Source organism: Plecotus auritus, assembly GCF_963455305.1.
Source record: "Plecotus auritus genome assembly, chromosome: 15".
NCBI classification, from domain to species: Eukaryota; Metazoa; Chordata; class Mammalia; order Chiroptera; family Vespertilionidae; genus Plecotus; species Plecotus auritus.
In genome coordinates, this window is record NC_137781.1 from 11,626,486 (window position 1) to 11,654,195 (window position 27,710).

At 54.5% G+C, this 27,710-nt stretch overlaps 2 protein-coding genes across 12 annotated transcripts in view; one reads left to right on the top strand and one right to left on the bottom strand.

Annotated features, from left to right (window-relative positions):
* Positions 1–2,583, top strand: part of ZNF710 (zinc finger protein 710) — a 70,398-nt gene extending 67,815 nt beyond the window's left edge. For 2 of the 3 annotated variants that reach the window (XM_080651410.1, XM_080651411.1), the window contains one exon: positions 1–418. In XM_080651410.1, the coding sequence (XP_080507536.1) occupies positions 1–387 (387 nt within the window). In that variant the 3' untranslated portion in view covers positions 388–418. Of the gene's footprint in view, positions 419–2,281 lie in introns of those variants that run through there. The other variant, XM_080651412.1, reaches the window with a different exon arrangement.
* Positions 413–27,710, bottom strand: IDH2 (isocitrate dehydrogenase (NADP(+)) 2). Of its 9 annotated transcripts, none has more exons than XR_013959655.1 (14): positions 27,489–27,710; positions 16,035–16,126; positions 14,246–14,411; positions 11,852–12,012; positions 11,625–11,768; positions 11,030–11,166; positions 10,709–10,860; positions 8,642–8,754; positions 8,409–8,506; positions 8,224–8,316; positions 7,425–7,568; positions 1,866–1,961; positions 1,336–1,385; positions 413–573 (listed from the first exon to the last, which is right to left on the bottom strand). XR_013959655.1 is itself a non-coding variant. In XM_080651413.1 (11 exons), the coding sequence occupies exons 1-11, from the start codon at positions 27,601–27,603 to the stop codon at positions 7,481–7,483; spliced, it is 1,359 nt and encodes a 452-aa protein (XP_080507539.1). In that variant the 5' UTR covers positions 27,604–27,710; the 3' UTR covers positions 7,217–7,480. The 9 variants fall into 9 exon arrangements, 1 of the variants encoding a protein (XP_080507539.1); XR_013959656.1 differs by having other exon boundaries at positions 413–843; XR_013959653.1 differs by lacking the exon at positions 1,866–1,961.

Here is a 27,710-nt window from a genome sequence, read left to right on the forward strand (position 1 = left end):
GTGTGCGGGAAGTCCTTCAACCGCATGTACAACCTGCTGGGCCACATGCACCTGCACGCGGGCAGCAAGCCCTTCAAGTGCCCCTACTGCTCCAGCAAGTTTAACCTCAAGGGCAACCTGAGCCGGCACATGAAGGTCAAGCACGGCGTCATGGACATCGGCCTGGACAGCCAAGGTGGGTGGGCCACGCGCAGTGGACGGACCAGGAGCGGTACTCTCATGGCACACGCTGGAGCCTCCTGTCCGGTCAGGGGAGGCGGGAGGCTGGCCAGGCCTGAGACCTCGCTGGGGTGGGCTCAGGTCTGGAGAGGGGGCCCCCTGGAGGGCCAGCGAGGTGATGACGGGATGTTCATGTATTCTTCCAAGGATCTAAGTGGGCTCACGTAAAAATATAATAAAAAGAATACCGTTTACTGAGTGCTACCTGTGTGCCAGGCCTTTATTAACTCACGTGACCCTGAAGGTGAGGTTGGCTCTGTTATCGCCGTTTTACAGATGCGGAAACTCAAGGACAGAGACGTTAGGTAACTCGTGTCAAATCACAACACACAGGAACGATACTTGATCTCATTACTGAGAGATGACGTAAAATAAAGAGATGGGGAAGGAATTATCAAATGGGAAAATGGCAACTGGAGAGAGAAGGGAAAGCCAGGGGCGGTCCCAGCTCCACATCCACCATGGGAAGCCTGACGGGCATGCAGAAGGGAGCTCTGAGCTTCCCAGCAGCCAAGGCAAAAAGTGATGGTCCTCCCGGGCCCAGGATGGCTGCCCGTGGCCTTCAGGGCAGTGCGATTCCTCGTTCACACCCAGTGGGAGAGGAAGAGCCTGCTCGCCTTTGCTCTGTGAAGCCAACAAGAACATTCTAAGAATTCTCAGGCCAGCAGGGTCCCATGCTTCACCCTGAGCCACTCATTGGGCAAGGGTGGGTGGGGTTTGCCCTTAGACCTGAGGTTCTCAACAGAGCGGGGAGTTAGCCCCCAAGGGATGTTTGGCCCGTGTTTGGTCACAACTGGGGTGATGCTACTGGCATGGAGCTGACAGAGGCCGGGGATGCCGCTAAACACCCTACAGTGCACAGGACGGGCCCCCCAATAAACATTTAGGGCCCCAAATGTTAGTGGAGCTAGGGTTGAAAGCCCTGCCTTAGACTTATCAGGGTACCCCAGTCTGGGATCCACGTCTCCCCAAAACACTTACATGTCCGAGGTGGGCAGGGGCAGAATGCACACTGAGGCTTAGCCCCAGCCCTGGGGGCCACCTCCCAGGGTCCCCAGATCATCCCCCGGACTTCCCCCTTCTCTCCCCCTCCCCCACCCCACCTCCATGACTCACTGGAAGACAGCCCGGGCCTCCTCTGTGGAGTTTTCTGTCTGGCTCTTGTTCTGACAGTAAGAGCATTAGAGTAAGATTTCAGGTGGATAAAATTACAGGAGGCCTCTTGGAGTTTTTGCCTCCTCCTCTGTGTTAACCTCTCCTGGGTGTGTGTTTGTCCTTGGAGAGCAAGGCCCGGGGAGACCACTGGGTAGCGCTGGCTTCAGGCACAAATGCTGGCCCTGGCCGGGCAGCTCAGCTGCTTAGAGCATCATCCCGACCCCAAGGTGGCGGGTTCAAACCCCAGTCAGGGCACATGTAAGAAGTAACCCATGAATAAGTGGAACAACACATCGATGTTTCTCTCCCTCTCAAATCAATAAAATTAAAAAAAAAAAAAAGCATCCATGCTACAGGAGGTCAGAGAGGATGCCCCCACCCCACCCCCCAGTGGATGAAATCAGCAGCACTTGCTGGGTCCCCTTGACAAGCTGATGCACCCCTCTGACCTGCCCTTTGGCCGCCTAACTGGGGTCGCTGTGAGCACTCACGGCTGATGTGTGTGCAGTGCCTGGCATCAGAAGGCGCTAAATGAGTGGTGATGCCCAGACGGGACACAGTGCCGCAAAGGGGACCGATGGGAAACACTGCAGAAAGGAAATAAGTTTAGTGACAGGAGAGACAGTAGAGGCAGGACCAAGAGGCCAAAGCCAGGCCTGCACCCTGCCCCGGCCGCCCCTCCCACCCCCCCGCCACACACACACACAGGGCTCCGATCTGATGACCCATCAGAGTAGCCACCAGTGCCTGGGGCCTCCCCGAGGGGCAAGGCTGGGGCAGCCCCGAATCCTGTGGGAACAGTGCCTGGGAAGTTCTTCCTTTACAAAGGCCATGCGCTTCCTACGTGGGGCGACAGGCTCCTCCCGGGAGAGGTGGCATCGGGGCTAACTATGCCCCTGTCTTGCAGACCCCATGATGGAGCTGGCGGGCACCGACCCCTCGGAGCTGGACAGCCAGCAGGAGATGGAGGACTTTGAGGAGAATGCCTACGCGTACGCGGGCGTGGACGGCAGCGCCGAGGCCAGCGTCCTCACCGAGCAGGCCATGAAGGAGATGGCCTACTACAACGTGCTATAGCGAACCGGGCCGCCCGGAACCGGGTGAGGAGGGCCTGGGCGTGGGGGTGAGACCCGCGGGCTGCGGGCTGCGCTCCTGCAGCGGAGAAACGAGCTACTGCCCCACTGTCCGGAGCCCTCCCCCGACACGGAGTCGTTGGCACCACTAGGGACTTGTAGACCAAATGGACTGTACCACTGGCCTCAGCTGTGAACCGGGCCCGGGCCCCAGGCCCCGCGGGGAAGGGAAGGAAGGGTAACAGGGACCCAGGTCTGCGTCTCCTGGGCCTGCTGCCGTGGGAGGGTCGGGGAAAGGGACAGGTCACAGGGCACAGGTTCTCAGGTGTCCCCAGGCCCAGCAGCGCTGGGGCAGCCAGGGTGTGCAGGGCCAAGCTGACGGCTCCTCAGGGGTCCTGACACTGGGAAAAGGGATCGCTGGAGCCAGGCCTGGTTTCCGCCCTGCCTGCCTCTAGGGATGTTGGGGCTCCCAGCTGGCCAGCACTGCCCACCCCTACCCATGAGCCCCCGGGCTGGGAACAGCCCAGGCCCAGAGCCGTCTTCCCCACCCTGCCCACGGACAGCCAGGCAGGGCCCCGCTTTCTACCTCCCGGTGCCTCCCCAGCTCTCCCTGGAGCCAGGTGCACATGCGGCCCCAACTTGGCCGGCGGGACAGCAGGGTGTAGCCCACCCCCAGCGAACGCCTTCTCGAGTCAACCCCCGGCAGGCCCCCCTCTTACCGCCCTAAGGTGGGTTTAGTCACCCAGTTGTCTTAGCTGGGGCACCACACAGTGTCCCAGCTCAGGGTCCCCAATGCGAACTGAGCCGGGCCACGCCATGCCAGGCCACACTAACAGGGACAGGCCGAGGCCCCTGGAGCGAGGGGGCGGGGCCCCGTGAAAGGTCCCTGGGACCCACGGGAGCTGTCCGGGTGGGGCCGGAGCATTTGTCTATTTAAGGTGTAACAGTATCCATGCTGAGGAGGGGACAGCCGAGTCTGCAGGCTCCCGGGAACAGCAACATTTAAAAAGGAAAATGAAGACCATAGAGAGAAAAAAGATTTTTTTTTTTTTTTTTTGAGCAAATGGGGTATTTGGAAGGTAATTTATTTTATGCTTTTCCTTTTCAACTCTGTGTCGCCTATAACCTTTCTGATGGAGACCGTTTTCTTTTTCCCAACGGAAGCTTTCTTGTGTGCTGTGTGCGCTCGGTGCCCCCACCCTAGAGCCGCCTGGCCTGGCGAAACTCGGGGGGCTGTGCTCCGGCCCTGGGGGCCCAGCTGCTGGCAGGGAGGCTCAGGAGGCGGGTGGGAGGCAGGAGGAGGCACGGGGCAGGCCCTCCACCCCCACCCAGCCCCTCGCCAGTGACTCGCTCTGCATCACCCACCAGAGGCCAGAGCTCGGTCAGCAGCTGGCTCCCTCCCCAGCCCTGTCCCCAGCCGGCTCCTGCCCCTGGAACTGGGGGCTGCAGGCCCCAGGCAGGGAACTAGCACATTCAGGAACCAGGACACCCAGAGCCCTGCCCACGGCCTCCGGAGGCCTCCGTGGGGAGGGGCGGGCAGGGCTGTCCCCGAAGGCCCAGAGGAGGTGAAGCCACCAACTTCAGCCCAGGAAATAGGTGGGGGGACAGCTGGGGGTGGGGGGCCACTTTGCAATGCAGCCCCTCCAAGGCTGTACCTTAGAGGAGGGGCCAAGCCCGGCCTCAGGGTGGCTGTGATCAGGTCTGAGGGGAGCACACAGCAGCCTCCGGATCAGGCAGCCAGGGGCCCCTCCTTCTGCTGCAGCTCACACTAAGCAACAGATGAGAAGTTGGGGGCCATGGGGGCCTCTCCCCAAGTGTGGCTCTCCAGAACCCCGCTCCCTGGCGCCCAGGTGCCCGCCACAATGACCCTCAGGTGGCAGTGACCCCATCACTGTAGAAGACATTTTCTCCTGCTGAGACGCATCATCCCTGCAAACTACCTCTTCCCATGACGTCTTTCTCCCCTGGTACCAAAAAGAACCCTGTACCTCCACCTCCACCTCCTCCTCCTCCTCCTCCTCCTCCTCCTCCTCCCCCTCCTCCTCCTCCTCCTCCTCACTCCCTCCTCCCCCTCCTCCCCTCCTCCTTCTCTTCCTTCTCCTCCTCCTCACTCCCTCCTCCCCCTCCTTCTTCTCCTCCTCACTCCCTCCTCCCCCTCCTTCTTCTCCTTCTTTCTCTTCCTCCTCCCCCTCCTCCTTCTCCTCCTCTTCCCTCCCTCCTCCCCCTCCTTCTTTCTCTTCCTCCTCCCCCTCCTCCTCCCTCTTCCTCCTCCTCCCTCCTCCCCCTCTCTATTCCTCCCTCCCCCCTCCTCCTCTTCCTCCCCCTCCTCCTCCCTCTTCCTCCACCTCCTCCCTCCTCCTCCCCCTCCCTCTGCCAGCGCAGTGGCCTTGGAAACCCAAGGGAGAGGGGCTGGGCCCCGGGGTGGGGCTCTCCTTCCCGCCCGCAGCCCCGCCGGCAGCCGGCCCTCTGTGAGTGCGATACTTGAACGCCCAGGCCCTGTGCCTTGGACCTGGGTGAAGCTAAGAGAAGGGGACAGCACAACTCACGGTCTGAGCTGGGGGGGCGGGGGGCGGGGGTGGTCTTGGCAAGGCTCCTGTCCTCACCCCTCGCCCCCAACCTTTGCAAAGGAGGCGTGAGGCCTCTCGGGGGACGTGGAAACTCCTGGATAAGTCCATTCTAACTTATTTTGACGTGTATACAAACCAACTGTTTAGAAATCCCACTTGTGCAAAGCCCTACTGTGTTTTTATGTTCCTGTTTAAAAGAGAAGTTTACTTAGCAATAATTATAAATAAATGAATATTCTTTAGTGAGGCGACTGCGGGTGCTTCTTCCCGTGGTTCTCGGGGACCTGGTCCTCCCCACTCCCCCGGAACAAAGCTTTGCAGCCTGCTCAGTGGGTGTGACTCAGCGGTTGAGCGTCGACCTATAAACCAGGAGGTCACGGTTCGATTCCCAGTCAAGGCACATGCCCAGGTTGTGGGCTCCATCCCCAGTAGGGGGCGTGCAGGAGGCAGCCGATCAATGATTCTCTCTCATGATGTTTCTATCTCTCCCTTTCCCTTCCTCCCTGAAATCAGTAAATATATATTATTTAAAAAAAAGCTTTGCAGCCCTACCCAGCAGGGCATTGCTCTCTGGGGGCCGGAGGAGACCCACACCATCCTTCGCACCTACCAGAGTGAACCCCCGGCAGAGCCAGGCACCCCCAGGGAGCCGCTCCAAGCCCAAGCCGGGGGAGGGGGGAGCGGGGAGGAGGCAGACCAAGGCCCCAGAATTCCCACCACTTGCAGAGAAGCGGCTTCCCCTCCTTGCCCACCAGCAGGGCCCAGGACAGAAGCCAGCTCACCATGCCAAGCTGGGCTTCCGAGGCTCTGCGTTCTGGGGAGCTGCCAGCCCTTTGCTACCGATGGGCACACGGGGCCGGAAACCCCAAGCTTCCCCCCAGGAGCTGGGCCTAGCAGAGGGAGCATGCCAGCCTTTTTTCCCACTGCCCTGAGAGCCCAGGGCGATGACCTAGGACAGTGGTCGGCAAACTGCGGCTCGCGAGCCGCGGTTTGCCGCTCTGTTGACTAATGAGTTTGCCGACCACTGGGATAGGGGCTTAATCACAAGGAACAACAACAGCCTGTAATTGTTGGAATCGAGAGTCTAGGTCAGTAGTCGGCAAACTCATTTGTCAACAGCCGCAGTTTGCCGACCACTGACCTAGGAAGATGGTCCTTGGGACAGAAGGGGGCGCCAGTGTGTGTGTGTGTGTGTGTGTGTGTGTGTGTGTGTATGTGTGTGTGTGGCTACAGCCCATCTCAAAGCTACCAAGGTCCCCAACTGTTGGGTTTCAGGAGCTCTGAGAGTCCCCCCAACACGTGGGAAATGGACTTAGGATTGCCAAGTATTTGATTATCAAGTGAACATGGTACAACTTTTCCCCAGACATTTTAACACCGAAAGTGTACTATAAGGACAGCCTGTAAGTGGGATCTATTTCCCTTTATAGAAAGGTGCTAACTTTATTTTTCTAGTTTTGCTAAAGAAGGGAGGAGGTGACCCGGCCGGCGTGGCTCAGTGTTTAAGCATCGACCCATGAACCAGGAGGTCACGGCTGGATTCCAGGTCAGGGCACATGCCGGGATTGTGGGCTCGATCCCCAGTAGGGGGCGTGCAGGAGGCAGGTGATCAATGATTCTCTCTCATCATAGATGCCTCTATCTCTCCCTCTCTGTCTTTCTGAAATCAATAAAAACATACATGTAAAACAGAAAAAAAGAAAAAGAATTGAGGAGATGAACTCAAGTCTGGGGCTCAGTGTCCTGGACCCCACGGGGGCCCTGTTCATACCCCCAGCACCCAGCCCACAGCCGCTGTGAGTGGAGAACCAGAGTCGGCTGCCAAGGGGGGCCTGTTTTCAGTACCAAGAAAAGGGCAAGCGGTCTGGAGATGTCTAGAAGGTGAAAACCGGGCAGCAAAAGGAAAATACAATCTGAATCTATGGAGAAGTGATGACCCCCAAGCGATACAGGAACCATGCTAGGGAATTCCAGGGAACCCACAGGCCTGCGACCCGAGTCACAGCGGCTATTCGGGAAGCTCCTTGTAGAATCCTGCTCGGTCCCGTCCCCCCACGGGACCCCCCCGACTGGATGGAGCCTGGGACAGACCTCCTGTGGCCTGAGCCGCTCCCGGCTGTCCCTGGGGAGCCCCCGCCCGCTGATGGCCAAGGCCTCCGGGCCCCAGCTGCCTCCTCCCGAGGGACAAACACAGCAGACAGCTTTGTGAAGAGGTTTTAGTAGCTAAATATGGCACCACGTGTTCCAAGGTGATATAAATTACAGTATGCGGAACATACTGACGGGCTGAGGTAAAACACACCGCTCTGCCTCACGTCGCCTCCGCCAGGGGCAACGCAGAGACTGGGAAAAACATGTCGCTTATAAAAAATGTCCCCTAGAAAGGCCTCCTGAGAGGGCTGAGGCTCACCCTCCGTGAGTCCGGGACCGGGGCCCGCCGCCGCGGCCGGGCGCGCTCGCCGCCCCCTACTTCTGGCCCAGGGCTTTGTCCAGGTTGTTCTTGATGGTGTCCAGGAAGTCCGAGGTGTTCAGGAAGTGTTCGTTGAGCTTCACGCTGCCGAGAGAACACCACTCGCGTGAGGGGCAGAGCCCGAGCCTGGGCATCTTGATGGCAGCCCCCGTGGGGAGGCGTGGCCAGGCCACCTGCAGGTCACAGGGCCCCCGCAGCCCACCGCCCAGGGGCCACAGCAAAGTCAGCGGGAGGCTGGGAAGGTCTGCCTGTTCTTTTGCAGGTGAATGGGCCGCTGGGTACAAGGTCTCCTGGGAGATGCTGGGAGATGGGTACCGGAGTGGGTGGATGGGGACCAACTCAGTGGGCCTGGTCTGGGAAGCTTGGCCAGAGCCATCCCTCAGGGCTGTGGACCTGTCCTGCCCCAGGCTCCTGGTGGCAAAGCTGACCAAAGACACGCCCCAGCTGGTGTGGCTCAATGGATAGAGCGTCAGCCTGCAGACTGAAGGGTCCCAGGTTCAATTCCAGTCAAGGGCACATGCCCAGGTTGCGGGCTCGATCCCCAGTAGGGGGCGTGCAGGAGGCCGATCAATGATTATCTCTCATCATTGATGTTTCTCTCTTTCTCTCTCTCCCTTCCTCTCTGAAATCAATAAAAATTAAAAAAAGACGGGGGCCTCTAAGAAGGGTCCCTCAGCTTCTGCCCACTGGCCCCCGAGGCCCCAGAAGGCCAGCCCTGCCCTCCACCCCGGCCACGCACTTGCTGAGACCGTGGATGCAGCCCGCCAGGTCCTTGGTCATGGCTCCGCTCTCCACTGTCTGCACGCACACCTTCTCCAGGGTCTGGGAAAACCTGCCGGGGGCGGGGCAGAGTGAGACCTTGGCCGGGCAGCTTCCGGCCCAGAACCTGCCCCTGGGCCAGCGCAGCCCCTCTTCTGGGCTCACCTGATGAGGTCCTGGTTCCCGTCCAGCTTTCCCCGGTGCTCCAGGCCTCGCGTCCAGGCGAAGATGCTGGCGATGGGGTTGGTGCTGGTAGGCCGGCCCTGGGGGCAGGGGGCACAGGGGAATTAAGAGCCAAAAAGCCAACAAAGGGGGCAACCTGGAGACAGCTTCCCAGCCCTAGACCAACAGGGCCAGGCCTATCCTCCCAACCTGTGTGGCACGCTCCCCACGCTTACCTTCTGGTGCTCCCGATAGTGGCGCGTGACTGTCCCGTGAGCAGCCTCAGCCTCGATGGTCTTTCCGTCGGGGCAGACCAGCACGGACGTCATCAGGCCCAGGGAGCCAAAGCCTGAAGGGTGGGAAGAACCTCCTCTGAGTGTGGGCGCCTCTCCTCAGGTAACCTGGATCCAGCCCCCCTGCCTTCTGGCTGTCACTCAACTTAAGACTCCGCCCACCCTGGGAGGGCAGGCACTGTTTCTGGTTTGTCCACCCTGGTCGTGGGACTCCACCTCCAGGTGTCCCACAGCCCGTGGCCCCCGGGGCCCAAGAGCCCACAGAGTTCTGTGCACCCAGCCTGGCCCATGGCCAGGAGGCACATTGGAGCAGAAGGAAGAAAGCCTGCTGGCAGCACTTCCCAGAGACCGCTTTATCGGCTGCTCTTTCCGGCTACTGGCAAGCTTTGTGATGTTTCCGATGCTTCCCAAGTCCACGTGTGAAGCTTTTCTGTTGCCAAGGTCCCCACAGCCCCAAGTAAGAACTGTCAAGTCCCAAGGAAGGAAAAGTGGGCAAGTCCTCTAGGGCAGTGGTCGGCAAACTCATTAGTCAACAGAGCCAAATATCAGCAGTACAACGATCGAAATTTATTTTGAGATCCAAATTTTTTAAACTTAAACTTCTTCTAACGCCACTTCTTCAAAATACTCTCCCAGGCCGTGGTATTTTGTGGAAGAGCCACACTCAAGGGGCCAAAGAGCCGCATGTGGCTCGCGAGCCGCGGTTTGCCGCTCTGTGGACTAATGAGTTTGCCGACCACTGCTCTAGGGAAATGCTCTGTCTACGAAGTTTCGCTGTTGACGCAGGGGCAGGGGGTCCCTTCTCCACGGTTACCTGGACCTTCCCACTCACCAATTCCTTATCTATTTAGGGGTCACTGCCATGCCTTTCTCTTGCCTGCTGTGGCTTTTCATCCTTCCAGCCCAGGTGGGAATCGTTCTACTGAGAGGATCACCACTGAACTTTGCAAAATAAAGCCGAAGGCCAGGCTGCGATGAAAAGGCAGAAGGTCTCAAAGCTTTGTAAACCCATTGGGCGATTTCTTACGGTTCCTCTCTGCTGGAATCTGATTTACACTCTAGGGCTGAGGGTTTTTCCATCTTCCCTGATATCCTCCTACATCTGAAAGGTTTACTGAGCACGCCCTAGCCGGTTTGGCTCAGTGGATGGAGCGTCAGCCTGCAGACCGAAGGGTCCCAGGTTCAATTCCAGTCAAGGGCACATACCATGGTCGCAGGCTCCTCTCTGGCCCAGGCCCTGGTCGGGGCTCGTGCAGGAGGCAACCAATCGATGTGTTTCTCTCACATCGATATTTCTCTCTGTCTTTCCCTCTCTCTAAAAATCAATGTAAAAATATCCTCGAGTGAGGATTAAATAAATAAATAAAAGGTTTACTGCGCAAAACAAATTCTCTGCAATTTAAAGAGCACCCGCCCTAGCCGGTTTGGCTCAATGGATAAAGTGTCGGCCTGCGGACTGAAGGGTCCCGGGTTCGATTCTGGTCAAGGGTACATGCCCGGGTTGCGGGCTCAATCCCCAGTAGAGGGCATGCAGGAGGCAGCCGATCCATGATTCTCTCTCATCATTGATGTATCTATCTATCTATCCCTCTCCCTCCTTCTCTGAAATCAATAAAAATATATTTTAAAATAATAATAAAGAGCACCCAGTTTGCTCAATCCCATTTGGTTCCATTGGAGCCAAACCTAGTCACTCGGCCCCTCCCTGGACAGGAACCTCAGGATCTACACGCCTAGCCCCTGAGAACTTGAAGTCCCATGTCCTCCTTTCTCTTCAACCACAGCCTTAGTAATACACGGGTCCAAACCAAATTTGCGATCCTTCCTCCCTCAGCTCCCAGGGAGCTCCTGCCCCCTGCTGTCCACAGGGGACCTTGCAACCAGCCGGCAAGCCTGGATGCTGCTGCTACACACTGCAGGACCTTTTCTACCCAAAGGGTCTAAAAATGACCTCGGCCAGAGAGGCCGAAGGACCCATCCCCACAGGGAGCCAGGGTGCTCCCAGCGTACCCTGGGCCAGGATGTCCGATTGCACGTCTCCATCATAGTTCTTGCAGGCCCACACAAAGCCGCCTGAAGACTTGAGGACCTGAGCCACCATGTCATCAATGAGCCGGTGCTCGTACCAGATCTTATTCTTCTCGAACTCGGTCTTATAATGCCTGGAAGCAAAGGGGCCTGTTGTGGGGAGGAAGGCGGGAGGCTGACAGATTGGGGATCCCTTCCTGAGCCAAATGCATGGGGACAGCACCCTTTCCAGGTAGGATGAGGGCTGGGGTCGGGGGACCAGGAGAGAGGGCTGGGGCATCTTATAAAGGGAGCGGCTGTTACTTCTCATAGATCTCCTGGAAGATGTCCTTGAAGCGCCCGTCATAGGCTTTCAGAATGGTGTTCTTTGTGCTCATGTACAGCGGCCACTTCTTCTGGATGGCGTACTGGAAGCAGCTGTGCGCAAAACCTGAGATGGACTGCAGGGAGAAAGACGGGTTTCTGGCATGGTCCCCCAGGGCCAGGCCCCACCCAGGACGGCACCCCTTCCCTCCACATGACCCTCTCGTGCAATCTGGGTTCATCCAGCCACCTTCAGCAAGCATCTGTTGTTTCTGCTGGCCCAGCCTTCCCCTCCCAACTTCTGGGAGGATACAGTCCTCCAGCTTTGCTTTGGAAAGCTACCTCCCCCTCAGCAATTCTTAGACCATATGGCTGGGATGGGATCTGTCTCTAGACTCCATGTGTCTGGCTTATCCAATCAGAGCGCCTCCTCTCTCTCGGGGCCTCTGTGATTGGCTCAGAGGTGATAATGTGATTCGGGCTAGAACTTTGGCGGGAACCAGTCAAGCTGGCAGAGGTAAGCCTGGATCAGAGAGGCCAGGCTGGGGGAGAGGAGCTCAGGCTCCATGCCTGCCTCACCTCATGCTGGCCTCACCTCGTCAGTGTTGTACATGCCCATGCCCACGCCGCCAGCAGGGAAGTTGAACACCTCCCACTCCTTGGCACTGCTGCCATCCTTTGGGGTGAACACCATCTTGAACGTGCCGGCCCGGTCAGCCACAAAGTCCGTGGCCTTGTACTGCAGAGACGAGAGGGTGGCTCAGGCTGCGGCTCCAGATGGGGGGTCCGGGCCAGCAGAGCCCAACTCCCGCCTCGGCCCACCTGGTCGCCATGGGCGTGCCTGCCAATGGTGATGGGCATGGTCCAGCCAGGGACAAGGCGGGGGATGTTCTTGCAGATAATGGGCTCCCGGAAGACAGTCCCACCAAGGATGTTCCGGATGGTTCCGTTGGGACTCTTCCACATTTTCTTCAGCTTGAACTCTAGGAGAGCAGAGATGAAGTGGTTTCACCATAGCCCCCACCTTCCAGCCAGAATCTGAAACCCGAGCAAGAGTGCAGCCAGGGGAGGGTCCTACAAATGATTCCGGGGAAGAGTCGCAGGGGTCCACAAACTACGGCCCGCGGGCCACAGGCGGCCCGCCAAGGACATTTATCCGGTCCGTTGGGTGCTGCTGCCTGTCCTGCTTAGCAGCCGACTCGTCCCGGGCCCGCAGTGCGCATAGGAATTTGTTCATAGTTTTTTTTTTTAACTATAGTCCGGCCCTCCAACTGTCTGAGGGACAGTGAACTGGCCCCCTGTTTAAAAAGTGTGAGGACCCCTGGTCTAGAGTGTGAATGTGTGGGCCCTGGAACCACAGTGCCTGGCTTCAGGGTCCACTCCACCACCTCTGGCTGTGAGTTTCGTGAGGAGGTCTAACCCAAGCTACAAAATGAAAGTAGTCATAAAGCCTTAGCTGGCCTGGCTCAGTGGATAGAGCGTTGGCCTGTGGACTGAAGGGTCCCAGGTTTGATTCTGGTCAAGGGCACATGCCCAGGTTGCAGGCTCGATCCCCAGTAGGGGGCGTGCAGGAGGCAGCTGATTCATGATTCTCTCTCATCATTGATGTTTTTATTTCCCTCTCCCTTCCTCTCTAAAATAAAAAAATATTTTCAAAAAGAAAAGAAAGTAGTGATAAAATGCCTAATCTTTTGGATCGCTGTGAGGATTAAATGAACTCATACATGAAGTGCCTAGAACAGTGCCTGACACGTGGTCTGACTATTGTTACTCCCACATAATACTGGGACGTGTAGCTTAGTCGGATGAACCCTGGCAGCACACGGCCTCACCCCGGGTGCTCTGGTTCTGGCCCAAGGACTGCCACTAATCGCAGGGCCAGGCCTGAGTTATCAAGACTGTGACCTTCAACATCCTTATCCAGAAAATGGGGATATATACATCCCAGGGTTCAGGAGGGAAAAAAAGAAAAACTTGTGAGAAGAGCTTAGCACTAAAATGATTCCACCTGGCCAGCATGGCTCAGTGGTTGAGCATCAACCTATGAACCAAGAGGTCACGTTTCAATTCCCGGTCAGGGCACATGACCAGGTTGCAGGCTCGATTCCCAGTGTGAGGGATGCAGGAGGCAGCCAATCAATGATTCTCTCTCATCATTGAAGTTTCTATCTCTCTCTTCCTTCCTCTCTAAAATAAATAAAAAATATATTAAAATAAAATTGAAAACTAAATAAAATTATTCCAATACCTTAAGGTCAGTACATCCCAAAGACAGGAGGAGGCCTGGCCGGGGGTGTCTCAAATGCTTCCTTCTAGGTCCCTGATTCTGCCGGAATTAGGGGGACAGAACTCTGCAAACTCCTACACCACCCCTTTTTTTTTTTTTAATATATTTTTTATTGATTTTTTACAGAGAGGAAAGGAGAGGGAGAGTTAGAAACATAGATCAGCTGCCTCCTGCACACCCCCTACTGGGAATGTGCCTGCAACAAAGGTACATGCTCTTGACCGGAATCGAACCTGGGACCCTTCAGTCCACAGGCCGACGCTCTATGCACTGAGCCAAACCGGTTAGGGCTACACCACCCTTTCTTGGCCTTTCCAAACCTGGCCCCTCTATCCACATACCATTGTCATTTCATGGAAGCCTCAAGAGCAGCCCTCAGGACCAGGGACTGGCAGTCAGGACCAGGGACAGCAGCCAGTCAAGCCTGGCTGGGGGCACCTTGCTGAGGCCCCTGTATGGCCACAGGGGCAGGGGTAGACCTGCAATGCCAAGACTGTGGCAGGACGCTAGTAACGTTCCCCGGAGCCCCCAAGGCTCTGAAGAATACAGGCCTGGCACACAGTCCTCCTCTGGACGGAGGTGGCCCAGGCCTCTGTCCACCTGCCTGCAAAACAGTCCAGGAGGCCAGAGGGACAGCCACCCCAAGAGCCATTCTCACTGTAACAGCATCAGCATCAGCTTCCTCCTCCTACTCCCTGTCACCAATGGCACCTCCACTGGCCAGAGCCACACATCACAGCAGAAACCCCACTGGCCTGGGAGCAGGGAATGGATTCTGGTCTCTGCTCTATCACACCCTGACTGTGGAAGCTGAAGCCAGCCCCTTAACTGCCCCTCCCCAACCCCATCTACAGGGACCACTGTCCCCCAGGCATTCCCAGGGAGACTGGGGTGACGTCCCAGCCCACCCACCCCTCATGCCCCCATACCTTCCACCCGGGCCTCATCAGGAGTGATGGTGGCGCACTTGACAGCCACACTGTACTTCTGGGTGGCCAATGCAGAGTCGATGGTGACCTGGTCGTCAGTCTTGTCACGGTTTGGGAGCCCCAGGTCGAAATACTTGAGCTGGACATCCACGTGGGGCAGGATGAGCTAGAGACAGAGGCCAGGACAAGGCATCAGCCCAGATACTATGACTCAGGGGCATGTGCAGGCTGCGGCAGGAGACACTCAGTCGGGGCAGGGATGAGGAAAGGCCAGCAGATGGAGGGGCAGTGCAGCAGAAGGCGAGAGTCAGCCATTCCTGGGTGGGGCCTGGATAAAGCTGGCTGGAGGCGGGGGCTCTGGAGAGAGGCTGGCAGCCCCTCAGAGGGCTCATCCCCTAGCATGGACCATATGCCCCTGCTGTGGCCCATCCACTCAGCCAAACCCCAAACTCCAAGTGCATCGCTATTCTCTAAACCAGGGGTGGGGCCCGGCTGGCGTGGCTCAGTAGTTGAGCATTGACCTATGAACCAGGAGGTCACAGTTCGATTCCCGGTCAGGGCTCATGCCCGGGTTGCGGGCTCCATTCCCAGTAGGGGGTGTGCAGGAGGCAGCCGATCAGTGATTCTCTCTCATCATTGATGTTTCTCTCTCTCCCTCTCCCTTCCCCCTTCCTCTCTGAAATCAACAAAATATATTTGAAATAAATAAACAAATAAACAACAAACAAGGGATGGGGAGCATCTGGCCTGCAGGCTGTAAAAGGCCCACAGAATCATTTGGTCTGCCTCTGCCAAGACATTAGGGGTGATTTAATTAAATGTTTGACCAAACACAGCAGGACAATTTTTAAGTTGATAATTCTGTATGGCCCATGAATGATGTTATAAACATCCAAATGGCCCTTGGCAGAACAAAGGTTCCCCACCCCTACAACAGTGGGTTCCCTCGTCTCCCCCATCAGAAATGGCGCTTCTCAACCTTCTCCTTGGGAACACAGATAAACTGTAGGGTCTTCACGTGGACAACACACTCTCCCAGGCAGAACCCAGTGACTTGGAGAAGCCAAGAAGCCACCCTGGGAACCACGTGCAGTGGCGGCTCAAACAAGTCCCTGCCCTACAGAGCACACATAGCCACCACTCAGGATGACATCCCCGAACCACGCAGAAAAGGTGACCTCCAGCCTGGCCGGTGTGGCTCAGTGGTTGAACATTGACCTATGAACCAGGAGATCTATCTCAGTTCGATTCTGGTCAGGGCACATGCCCAGGTTGCGGGCTCGATCCCCAGTAGGGGGCGTGCAGGAGGCAGCCAATCAATAATTCTCATCATTGATGTTTCTATTTCTCTCTCCCTCTCCCTTCCTCTCTGAAGTCAATAAAAAAATAAATAAATAATAAATTAAAAGAAAAGGTGACTCCAGGCACAGCTGCACCCACACCAGCCCTGCGCTCCTTCAGCCCCTTGAGGCAGCACGTCGGGACAGAGGGGGTGAGATGGACAGGATACAGGGGCAGCCCTGAATCTGCACACAGATTGAGACACGCAGGCTTCGGCACCAGCAGGAGGCCCAGGCCGCTGCCAGACGTCCCAAGAACCACACACGAGTGGTCTGGACACAGCGGAAGGATGGCTGGGAGGAGGGGAACAGGACTGCAGCCACCCCCCAGGGGACAGGGGCATCAGGTGATGGGGGGGCCTGAAGCGGGGCAGGAGACCTGTGCTGGGGCGGAGCGCTGAGCCTGGCCCGCCACGGGGAGAGCTGCCACCCACTCCGGCAGGAACTACCTTGTCCTTGATGAATTGCCAGATAATACGGGTCATCTCATCGCCATCCATCTCCACCACCGGCTTGGCCACCTTGATCCTCTTGTCGGCATCTAGAACGGGGCACAGACACTGCATGAGGCCCCTGGGGAGGGAGGTGAGGGGGGCCCCCCCAAGGGGAGAGCAGTGGTCAGCCAGGCCCAGCTGCCCAGCGTTCACACCCAGGAACAGCTCTCGGACAGCTCGGGGACCTGAACCCCCACTGAGCATGGCCAGCCTGGCCAGTGAGATCTCCTCCCCGGGGATCTGAAGGCGGAGAACCCGAGCCAGCCGGGGCCGCCCTGTCCAGCAGCCCATCAGGAGAGGCTGGCCCGGGGTCTGCTGCCACCTGGTTCCCCAGGGCGGCCCAGGATCCCCTCTAGTCCAATCCACGCAGTTCTACGAGCTACCCTGTGCCCTTCTTTTATTTTTTTTAATTCTCACCCGAGGATATTTTTTTCATTGACTCTTAGAGAGAGTGAAAGAGAGAGGGAAAGACAGAGAGAAATATCGATGTGAGACAAACACATCGATTGGTTGCCTCCTGCACGAGCCCGGACAGGGAGGAGCCTGCAACCGAGATACGTGCCCTTGACCGGAATCAAACCCCGGGACCCTTCGGTCCGCAGTTCTGACGCTCTATCCACTGAGCCAAACCAGCTAGGGCTTCCCTGTGTCCTTCTAATAACATCCTCTCACACTCGGCCTGTCACTCACTCGGTCTGTTGCTTGCAACCTGAGAACCTGATGAGGAGGGATTGTATTAACACCTCCTCCGGGCCGGACAGTGTCCCCCACCGTTTACACGATTCCATTCACTCCTCCCCAAGGGAGTATCATCACCTCCACTTTAAATGTGGGGAGGCTGAGGCTCCCGGCTTACAGTTTGAAAACAGGAGGATTCGCACCTTGCAGGAGAGGAAACACGGGCTGAGGGCACCTGGGAAGGGAACTCAGAACTGGTCTGAGTGGCTCAGGTCGGCCAGTCCTGCCAGAGAAGCATCACAAGACTGGACGAGGGGGGCGGGCGGGGGGCGGGGGGGAACCGGAGCCAGGGAAGCTCTTCAAGGAAATTCTGACTTGAGAAAAACCAACAGTCTGGGAAGTGCATTCCAAGGAAAACTCAAGAAAATGGCCCAGCCCCCGCTGGTTTGGCTCAGTGGATAGAGAGCGTCGGCCTGCGGACTGACAGGTCCCGGGTTCGATTCCGGTCAAGGGCACATGCCCGGGGTTGCGGGCTCGATCCCCAAGTAGGGGGCGTGCAGGAGGCAGCCGATCAATGATTCTCTTATCATTGAGGTTTCTCTCTCTACCTTTCCTTTCCTCTCTGAGATAAATAAAAACATATTTTGCCCTAACCGGTTTGGCTCAGTGGATAGAGCATCGGCCTGCAGACTCAAGGGTCCCAGGTTCGATTCCGGACAAGGGCATGTACCTTGGCTGCGGGCACATCACCAGTAGGGGGTGTGCAGGAGGCGGCTGATTGATGTTTCTCTCTCATCGATGTTTCTAACTCTCTATCCCTCTCCCCTCCTCTCTGTAAAAAATCAATAAAATATATTTTAAAAATAAAAACATATTTTTTAAAAAAAGAAAATAAAATGGCCCATCTAATTCATCAGTGCAGGCTGCCTTGGAGAAGGCTTACTGACCCTCTGAGAGGGGCACCCAAGCACCAGAACATCCCTCCGCCCGCAGCCTGGAGGAATCAGTGACTGCCCAGCAGGACGATCACATCCATGCAAAACCTGCAGCCGGGTGGGAGCTCAGCTGGTTAGAGTGTGGTCCTGATACGCCAAGGTTGTGGGTTCGATCCCTGGTCAGGGCACATACGAGAAGCAACCAATGAAAGCATAAATAAGTGGAACAACAAATTGATGTTTCTTCCCTCTCTCCCTCCCTCCTTCTCAAAAAAAAAAGAGTGTGGAGATTATTCAGAGACAGGAGGGAATGCAGATCCCTTGCTCAAGTGCAGCCTCGGATGCCCTTGTGAGTCAGACATGAAAAAGCAGAAAGCAACACAGACTAGAAATACTTCACTCTCAGGAGAACAAGGGATTTGGGGCCCAGGCTACAGCATTCCTTCACCTTTTCTGGTCTAAAGCTTGAACGGAACAGGTTTTAGGACCTGCAGAAAGTCTACTGCGCTGTGACAGGGCGACCTTGATTTTTAGGAACTCTTCCTATGAGTTAATTTGAGGAGAGCCAACCCAATGTTTGAAGAATATATTGAACCCTAATCAGGATCCCTACGGAGAGTTTCATGGAGGGGCCAGTCCTAAAGGTTGCACACTTGAGCTCCATTCAAGTTTTGGGCTTCGTGCTGGCAGCTCGTGGGCTGTGGCCACCACGCTTCCTTCGTGAGGGAGTTGAATGTCAAGGGCTCAGCTGTGCACATGGGAGTCAAACCCTCAGAGACCACAGGGTCCGCTTATTTACAACCAGATGCTAAGCGCCTCTTCCTGAAACACCTGAACACAACCGTGCCCGCCCCCACGGAGCGAGGATGGGAAGGAAGACCTACGGGTCATGAGGGGAGAGCAAGCAGCGCTTTTATCAAGGTCAAGGGGCTGGGAACAGTGGTGAGAGCCAAAGCAGCAGGCTCATTCTGTTTGACCCACGTCGTGTTTTTCTGAAGTATTAATTGGTGGCCACAGTTTAACACCAGGAGATTGTAACAACAAAATGATCCCAAAAAACCAGCGGGCAAAGGACTTGAATAGATAGTTCTCCAAAGTGATAGATAAAAAGCCAACAAGCTCGTGAAAACATGCTCAACATCCCTAATTATTCAGGCAATTCAAATCAAAACCACAATGAGATACCACGTGACACCCCTTAGAATGGCTACTATAAAAAACAAACACACAAACAGAAAACAAGTCAACACGTGGTGGGCTCATGCCGGCAGCTCGTGAGCCGTGGACACCACGCTTCCTCCGTGCGGGAGTTGAATGTCAAGGTCACAGCAGTGCACGTGGGAGTCCAACCCTCACAGACCACAGGGCCCACTTACTTACAACCAGATGCTAAGCGCCTCTTCCCGAAACACCTAAAACACAACCGTGCCCGCCCCCACGGAGCGAGGATGGGAAGGAAGACCTACGGGTCATGAGGAGAGAGCAAGCAGCACCTTTATCAAGGTCAAGGAGCTGGGAGCAGTGATGAGAACCAAAGCAGGATGTGGAGAAACTGGAACCCTGTGCACTGCTGGTGAGAATGTGAACTGGTGCAGCTGCTACAGAAAACAATTCCATACTGTGCCATTTGATCTGCGAATTAAAAACTAGAGCCTGGCTGGCGTGGCTCAGAGGCTCAGCATTGACCTGTGAACCAAGAGTCACGGTTTGATTCCTGGTCAGGGCACACGCCCGGGTTGCGGGCTCAATCCCCAGTGTGGGGCATGCAGGAGGCAGTGGGTCAATGACTCTCTGAGATGTTTCTCTCTCTCCCTCTCCCTTCCTCTCTGAAATCAATAAAAATATATTTAAAAACAAAATCTAGAATCACCATGTGGCCCACCAGTCCTACTTCTGGATATATATCTGGAAGAAGTGAAAGCGGGGTCTTGCCCACCCATACTCATAGCAGCATTACGCACAATAGCCAAGAGTGGGGAGCAACTCAAGTGTCCATGAAGGGATGAATGAACAAACCAAATGTGGCATGGACCTTCAGGAGGAGAACAGGCCCGGCTGGTGTGGCTCAGTGGTTGACTGTCGACCTATGAACCAGGAAGTCACAGTTCCCTGTCAGGTCACATGTCCAGGTTTCTCGGGCTCGATCCCCAGTAGGGGGCATGCAGGAGGCAGCCAATTAATGATTCTCACTCATCATTGATGTTTCTCTCTCTCTCCCTCTCTAAAATCAATAAAAAACATTTAAAAAAAAAAAAAAAAAAAGGAGAACAGGACTCGGAAGCTAATACAGGAAAGTTGAGCAAAACTTTCCTCCTCAAGGTTGAACAATGTTCATGATTCCAAGTTTTTAAGACTGGGCTCCTCACCCCTTAACCATGGATGGACCTGCTTTAAAACTAAAAAGGGAAGTGACTCCACGTGTTAGTGATCCGGGACCTACCCCCACAGCTTTTGCTACTTGTTCTTTTGTTTCAAATTGCACAAAGGCAAATTCACTTTGTATCTCTTACCATTGCAGGCCTGGCCAGGTAGCTCAGTTAGTTAAAGTGTCATCCAGATACTCCAAGGTTTCAGGTTCAACCCCCAGTCAGGGCACATACAAGAATCTACCAATGAATGCATAAATAAGTGGAACAACAAATCGATGTTTCTTTCTCTCTAAAAAAACATTGCCCTATTTCCCAAACACTCTTTCAATCCAGCTGCGTTTAACATTTTTGGGAAGCAACTCCTATGATAAATTAGAAGCAGTATTAAATATGTAAGGATTTAATAACTAAGCTTTTTACAATTCCTGTACCTTAGAAGGTCAATAAGCTTTAACATGATATTTTTTAAAAATATATTTTAGCCAAAACCGGTTTGGCTCAGTGGATAGAGCGTCGGCCTGCGGACTGAAGGGTCCCGGGTTCGATTCCGGTCAAGGGCATGTAACTTGGTTGCGGGCACATCCACAGTAGGAGGTGTGCAAGAGGCAACTGATCGATGTTTCTCTCTCATCGATGTTTCTGACTATCTATCCCTCTTCCTTCCTCTCTGTAAAAAATCAATAAAATATATTTTAAAATATATATTTTTTTTTTTATTGATTTTTTTACAGAGAGGAAGGGAGAGAGAGTTAGAAACATCGATGAGAGAGAAACATCAATCAGCTGTCTCCTGCACACCCCCTACTGGAGATGTGCCCGCAACCAAGGTACACGCCCTTGACCAGAATTGAACCTGGGACCCTTGAGTCCGCAGGCCGATGCTCTATCCACTGAGCCAAACCGGTTAGGGCTAACATGATATTTTTAAGTCAGAACGTACATGCAATGGAATATTATTCAGCCTTGGAAAGGAAGACAATCTTGTCGCACATGCCACAACACAGATGAACCTTAAGGACATTATGGTAAGTGAAACAAGCCAGTCACAGAAAGACAGATTCGCCTCATATGAGGTGCCTAAAGAAATCAAAGTCACAGAAACAGAAAGTAGAATGGTGGTTGCCAGGGGCTGGGGTGAGGGGAATGGGGAGTTATTGTTTAACGGGTATAAAGTTTTAGCTTTGCAAGATGAAAAAGCTCTGGATATTGGTTGTATAATAATGTAAATATACTGAACACTACTGAACTGCAGACTTAAAAATGTGTAAAATGGAAATTTTTGTTATGCATTTGTACAATCTATAATATGGCTAATATGCAAATTGTCCGCACGGGAGTTCAACCGGGAGACCGATCACTCCCTATGGTGTGTGCTGACCACCAGGGGGCGGCACGGAACTAAGGAAGGCCCCGATCAGCCCTGACCTGATTGCTGGCCAAGCCTAGGGACCCTGCCTGTTCATGAATTTCATGAACCGGGCCTCTAGTAAAACATCAGAAATAAAGATTCAATTAAAAAAATTAAACCAGTCCAAAAATAAAAAATAAACACTTTAGAAGTTTTTACATAAAAATCCAGCCTCTCTGGTGACGGGACTGAGAAGTACAGGTTGGTAGTTACAGAATAGCCACAGGGATATAAAATAAAGTACAGCTTGGGGAATGTAGTCAATAATATTGTAATTATGTATGGTGCCAGGTGGGGACTGGAAATAGGGGGCACACTTTGTAAAGTATATGATTGTCTAACAACTATGTTGTGTCCACCTGAAACAAATACAAAATAACATTGAATGCAAACTAATTTGAAAATAAAGTTTTTAGCCCTAGCTAGTTTGGCTCAGGAGATAGAGTGTCGGCCTGCTGACTGAAGGGTCCCAGGTTCAATTCCGGCCAAGGGCACATGCCCATGTTACAGGTCCGATCCCCGGTAAGGGGCGTGCAGGAGGCAGCCGGTCAATGATTCTCTCTCTCATCATTTTTTTAAAATATAGATTTTTATTGATTTCAAAGAGGAAGGGAGAGGGAGAGAGAGAGAAAGAGAGAGAGAGAAACATCAATGTTGAGAGAGAATCATTGATCGGCTTCCTCCTCCACACCCCCTACTGGGGATCAAACCCGCAACCCGGGCATGTGCCCTCAACGGGAATCGAACCTGGGACCTTCCAGTCTGCAGGCCGACGCTCTATCCACTGAGCCAAACCAGCTAGGGCCTCTCTCTCATCATTGATGTTTCTCTCTCTCTCTCCCTCTCCGTTCCTCTCTGGAAATCAATAAAAAAATATTTAAAAAAAAAGAAAATAGCCGAAACCGGCTTGGCTCAGTGGATAGAGCGTCGGCCTGCGGACTGAAAGGTCCCGGGTTCGATTCCGGTCAAGGGCACGTACCTTGGTTGCAGGCACATCCCCAGTAGGAGGTGTGCAGGAGGCAGCTGATCGATGTTTCTCTCTCATCGATGTTTCTAACTCTCTATCCCTCTCCCTTCCTCTCTGTAAAATATCAATAAAATATATTTTAAAAAAATAATAATAATAAAGTTTTTAATTTAAAAAAGTAAAGTAAAATAAATTAAGAATAGAAAAAAAATCCAACCTCTCTTGAAGAATGAGTTGCTTCCACATGCTGAGCCCGTGCTGGCTCAAGGCCCGGATGGGCTGGGCTGGGCTGAGGCGGCCTCTCTCTCCACGCCAGGCCTACCACGTGTCCCTCAGAGTGCCCCAAGGCATGGGAGTTGAAGACCTCTTCTGTTGTTCAGCCAAATATGATGGAGACACTCCCATCATCTGCCCCCATGGGAGACAAGCGGCAACAAGCAACCTGAAATCCAAGGAACAGAGGCTGGGCCTCCCTGAATGCCTCCAAGGGACACCATGAAATCTTCAGCTGAGACGTTGCACAAACATTGTCCTCTTGGCCAGGGTGTGGGGATGGAATGACAGCAGTCCCAGGAGGTCCATTAGGCCAACTGTCCTCCCCGTGTGGGGCTCCCAGCACCCAACACAAGCAAGGATTTCTTTTTAATATATTTTTATTGATTTCAGAGAGGAAGGGAGAGGGAGAGATAGAAACATCAACGATGAGAATCACTGATTGGCTGCCTCCTGCACGCCCCCTACTGGGGATCGAGTTGCAGCTCAGGCATGTGCCCTGACTGAGGATCGAACCTGCGACCTCTTGGTTCCTGGGTTGACACTCAACGGCAGCTGACCCACACCCGCCGGGCCCAAGTAAGGATTTCAAACCCATCCCCTGTTTTCAGGATCTGCCTGCTGCTGCAAGCTCAGGGCTCAAGGTACCCGGAATGACAGCCACCCCCCAAGACAACTGCTTCTATGGCATCCCTACCCATGCTCAGCCAGCATGGCCAGCAGAACAAGGAGCCCCAATTCCGGGAGCAATTTTGGAAGACATTCTAGTATTTTCCTCCCTTTCTCTCACACCCACAGTCAAACCATCAAAAGGCCCTACTGGCTCTTCCTTCAAAATACCTCCAGAGCCGAAACCGGTTTGGCTCAGTGGATAGAGCGTCGGCCTGCGGACTGAAGGGTCCCGGGTTCGATTCCGGTCAAGGGCATGTACCTTGGTTGCGGGCACATCTCCAGTGGGATGTGTGCAGGAGGCAGCTGATCAATGTCTCTCTCTCATCGGTGTTTCTAGCTCTCTATCCCTCTCCCTTCCTCTCTGTAAAATATCAATAAAATATATTTAAAAAAAAAAAATACCTCCAGAATCCAACTACTTCTCACCTCCCCCCAGAGCCACCACTCAGCTCCCAGCCACCATCCTCTCTTGCCAGGTTATATCTCCTACCAGGTCCCTGAGGCCAGAATGCTCCTGCTAAAATGCAAAGCAGGAGCCCTGGCTGGTTTGGCTCAGTGGATAGAGCGTCGGCCTGCAGACTGGAGCGTCCCAGGTTCGATTCCAGTGAAGGGCACATGCTCAGGTTGTGGGCTCGATCCCCAGTAGGGGTATCTAGGAGGAAGCCCATCAATGATTCTCTCTCATCATTGATGTTTCTGTCTCTCTCCCTCTCCCTCCCTTTCTGAAATCAATAAAAATATATATATTTTTTTAAAAAAACAAAGCAGGTCATGACACGCCTCTCAAAATCCTGCAAAGTGTCTCCTTTCAGTCCGAGGTCCTCAAAAATGGCCTGCAAGCCCCTCCTAGCCCCCACCACCTGGCCCATCTGTTGCTCACCATCATGGACTCTGAGCCACCCTCATGCACAAACGCTTTCCTCTCTGCTTCTCCCACAGGCGATGGTATAGAACTCCATCCACTGAGACCTTGACCACTGCAGTTCACTCTTCCTTAGATAACGAAACACCGTTTCTTCTACCCAAACTTTCACACACACTTTCCTTGCGTACTTGTTCTCCTGTTAGCATATGTCACGGTAGCCGACTTCTATCTTGTTTACTGTCTCCACATTAGAAGTTAAGCGCCATGAAGGGCAGGAATTTGGGCCTCTTATTCCCAGCTCTGTCCCTAGAGCCTTGCACAGTCCCTGGCACACACAGTAGAAGCACAGTATTTGCTGAAGGCATGAATGAATGTCAAGGTCTCGTCAGTTCGGTCTGCTGCCCTGCCCTCACCCCCTGTTTGGATAGAATGTGCTTCCCCCGCCCCCCCTCCTGGGATGCATTGCCACACAGCGGCCGGCGAGTTCTCACCATCGGGCTGCACCAGACCATCAAAAATGTACACAGTGGAAATGCTGCCAAGCCATGGAGAAGCTCACAATTCATAGTGTGTTAATATTTGCAACCGGCTGGCATTTCCACCTGGGTTTACAGAAGAGGAAAGTCCAGGGCAGGCCACAGTCCAACTTCCAGGAATCGGGGTGCAGGAGTTTCCAGCTCATCCCCTAAATGGAATCAGCACACGAGGCCTCAGCCTCACAGATAGGATTTGAAGACAGGCCCCGGGTTTTCCTGAGGCTTTTCTTCAAAACCTACTGGACCTAAACACAATCACCCAAAACAGTTCTGAAGGGACAGCTGTGACCTTACGTGATGTGGCTGAAACATGGCTCAGTGGAGAGCACGTAAGAACTCCACTGAGCCAGGCCGGCATGGCTCAATGGTTAAGCATGGACCTATGAACCAGGAGGTCAGGGTTCGATTCCTGGTCAGGGCACATGCCAGGGTTGCAGGCTCAACCCCAAGGAGGGGGCCTGCAGGAGGCAGCCAATCAATGATTCTCTCATCTCTTTCTATCTCTTTCTCCCTCTCCCTTCCTCTCTGAAATCAATAAAAATGTATTTTTTTTTAAAAAAAGAACATTACTAGGTTTGCAAAACCTTGAACTGTCATTAAATAAATTTCCCTCGAATCTCTGAGCACAGGCAAGTCACCAAGATCTGAAGTGTTAAAAGGCAGCTGAGAAAATTAAGAAGTTCCCCCACTAGGAGTGGAGCAGAGGAAGGCTAGATGAGTAATTCCCCCAACAGCCCACCATCACATCCCCAAACTCTAATCAGAAACACAGGAGCAGTCGCTGAAGGCCTATGAGTTGTAAAGCTAGAAAGAGACACGTGTGGGAATCTGTCAGATTACCTACAGTGGCCATAGAGTCAGGCTGCCTGAGCCCCACCCCTTTTCCCTCACCAGGCAGCAAAGACACAGGTGTTTTAGCCCAAAAATACTCTATGTCATCAAGGGAATGCCAACTATCTTGTCTCTGCCAGCGTTGCCAGTTACTAAGCTAGCAGAGGTCAGAATCGTATACTCTCATGTCCAACTCAAATACCAGGCATTCTTCCCATGAATAACCAACTTCCGGAAGGACCTGCAACTGCCTGTTCTTTTGATGTGTAACCAAAATTCAGGCCACTAAGGTGCTTTGTTTTCTTGTTTGTGTGCGGAGGGGGTGGGGTTCTTTTTAAAAATATTTATCGTATTGATTTTTCAAAAAGAGAGGAAGGGAGAGAGAGGCAAACATCGATGTGAGAGTGAAACATCGGCTGGCTACCTCCTGCACGCCCCCTACTGGCAAATTGAGCCTGAAACCCCTGCCTGATGGGGAATCGAACCCAAACCTTTTGGTGACGAGATGGATCATGCCCAACCAACTGAGCCACACAGGCCAGGCTTTTCTTTTTTTCTTTCTTTCTTTCTTTTTAAAAAGTAAAAAAAAAAAAAAAAAAAAAAAAAAAATTATCATCAATGCAGAATAAAAAGGAGAATTGGAGTCGGTATATAACTTGCACCATCTTTTGCTGAAGGTGGTGCCTATGGGAAACTTGGTTTGGGGGCACCTGGAACCTTGGGATTGGGGGGCTGACCCTTTAGATACAAATCCTAGAAGTTCAAAAGCAAAAATGCCCCATTCTCCTTGGCAAGTTGGGGGGGTGCTGGGGCCTCAACACTAGTCAGCTGCTCCCACACCGGGTTAAAGATTACCTGCACTGGCAGTAGAGCCAGGCTGCCTGAGCCCCACCCCCTCTTCCTCACTCTCCGGGCTCACCCCAAGGGGCTCCTGGCCAGGTGAGGATAGGGGTTTCCGTGACAACAGGCATCAGACAGGGCCAAGGGACCTACATTGTTCCCTGCCATTTGTAGCGGGCGATGGAGAGCCAGGGTGCAGGCAGTGCCCACATACCAGCAGGGGCAGCCTACATTGATCATGGAGGTTCAGGCTACGTCCTGCTTCCCATGACCCAACCGCTGTCTCCTCTGCTGAGCCGGGAGCTAAGGGTACCACCACATTAGCTGTGAATAAAGTCTCCGCATGGGTGACCCAGGCTGGGCCAGAGAGCAGGACAGGAGCCGGCCCGCGAGAAAAGGCAAATCCAGCCAAGGACAGGGCCTGGGATGGAGCCTCAAGTGCAGCGACAAGGAGAAGGGGGGAGTCCAAACAAAGGGGGAAATGCAAAGCACGCTTCTCCAGCTGTCGCATAAAAGGCTCCAAAAATAGCTGACGAGGGCCTGGCAGCCAGGAGGGGTTACAGCGCGCTTGGCTGAAAAGGAACGGGAAGTGGATGCCTCCTCCCTCCCGCCTTTGTCTGAGCAGAAACAGCTCGCGGGGTGCTCCGGCCCCCACTCGGTTGCTCGTCTCCCGCCAGCGCGGTGGGATCCCCTCCTGGTCCGGGACACCCCCAGCGCCTCCGTACAGTTATATCGGGTGTGCGAAGCAGCCCCGAGCTCCCCCCCCTCAACCCCCACGCGCAGGGCCGCAGGGCTGGCATCGCCCGGGCCACCAGTTGCCACCGTCCTTCAAGTCCCCACCACTGCGCCTGGCGCGGCCTGGGAACTCGGGGCAGGGGGCCGCGGAGCGAGGCCGCCCCCCCCCCCCCGCTCTTTGTGTGCCCAAACCCGCGGTCCCCGGCCTGCGAGCGGCCCGGTCGCGCTCCCCGGCCCCCGCCCGGAGGCCGCCACGTCGCGGAGCCCGGAGCGCACCCGCCCGAACCCTCTGGCACTCACAGTGGCGCCGCGGCTGCTCTTGCAAGTTGGGGCCCGTCAGGGAGGCTGGCGCCCACGCCGGCCCGGAACCCGACGCCTTGCCAAGCGATCGCACGACCCGCAGGTAGCCAGCCATGCCGAGCAGAGGAAACCAACCCCGCAGGCGAGACCAGAGCGCCGGCCGCTGCTCCGCTGCCTTGCGGCGGGCTGCCCAGACCTGGGCTCCCGGCGCGAGGGCACGGC

Coding starts and splice junctions, on each gene's coding strand:
- IDH2 (XM_080651413.1), bottom strand. CDS start 27,603: ATGGCTGGCTACCTGCGGGTCGTGCGATCGCTTGGCAAGGCGTCGGGT. Junction 11,769..11,851: donor GGCACGCCCATGGCGACCAG/GTGGGCCGAGGC, acceptor TCGTCTCTGCAG/TACAAGGCCACGGACTTTGT. Junction 10,861..11,029: donor TTCCAGGAGATCTATGAGAA/GTAACAGCCGCT, acceptor CTTTGCTTCCAG/GCATTATAAGACCGAGTTCG.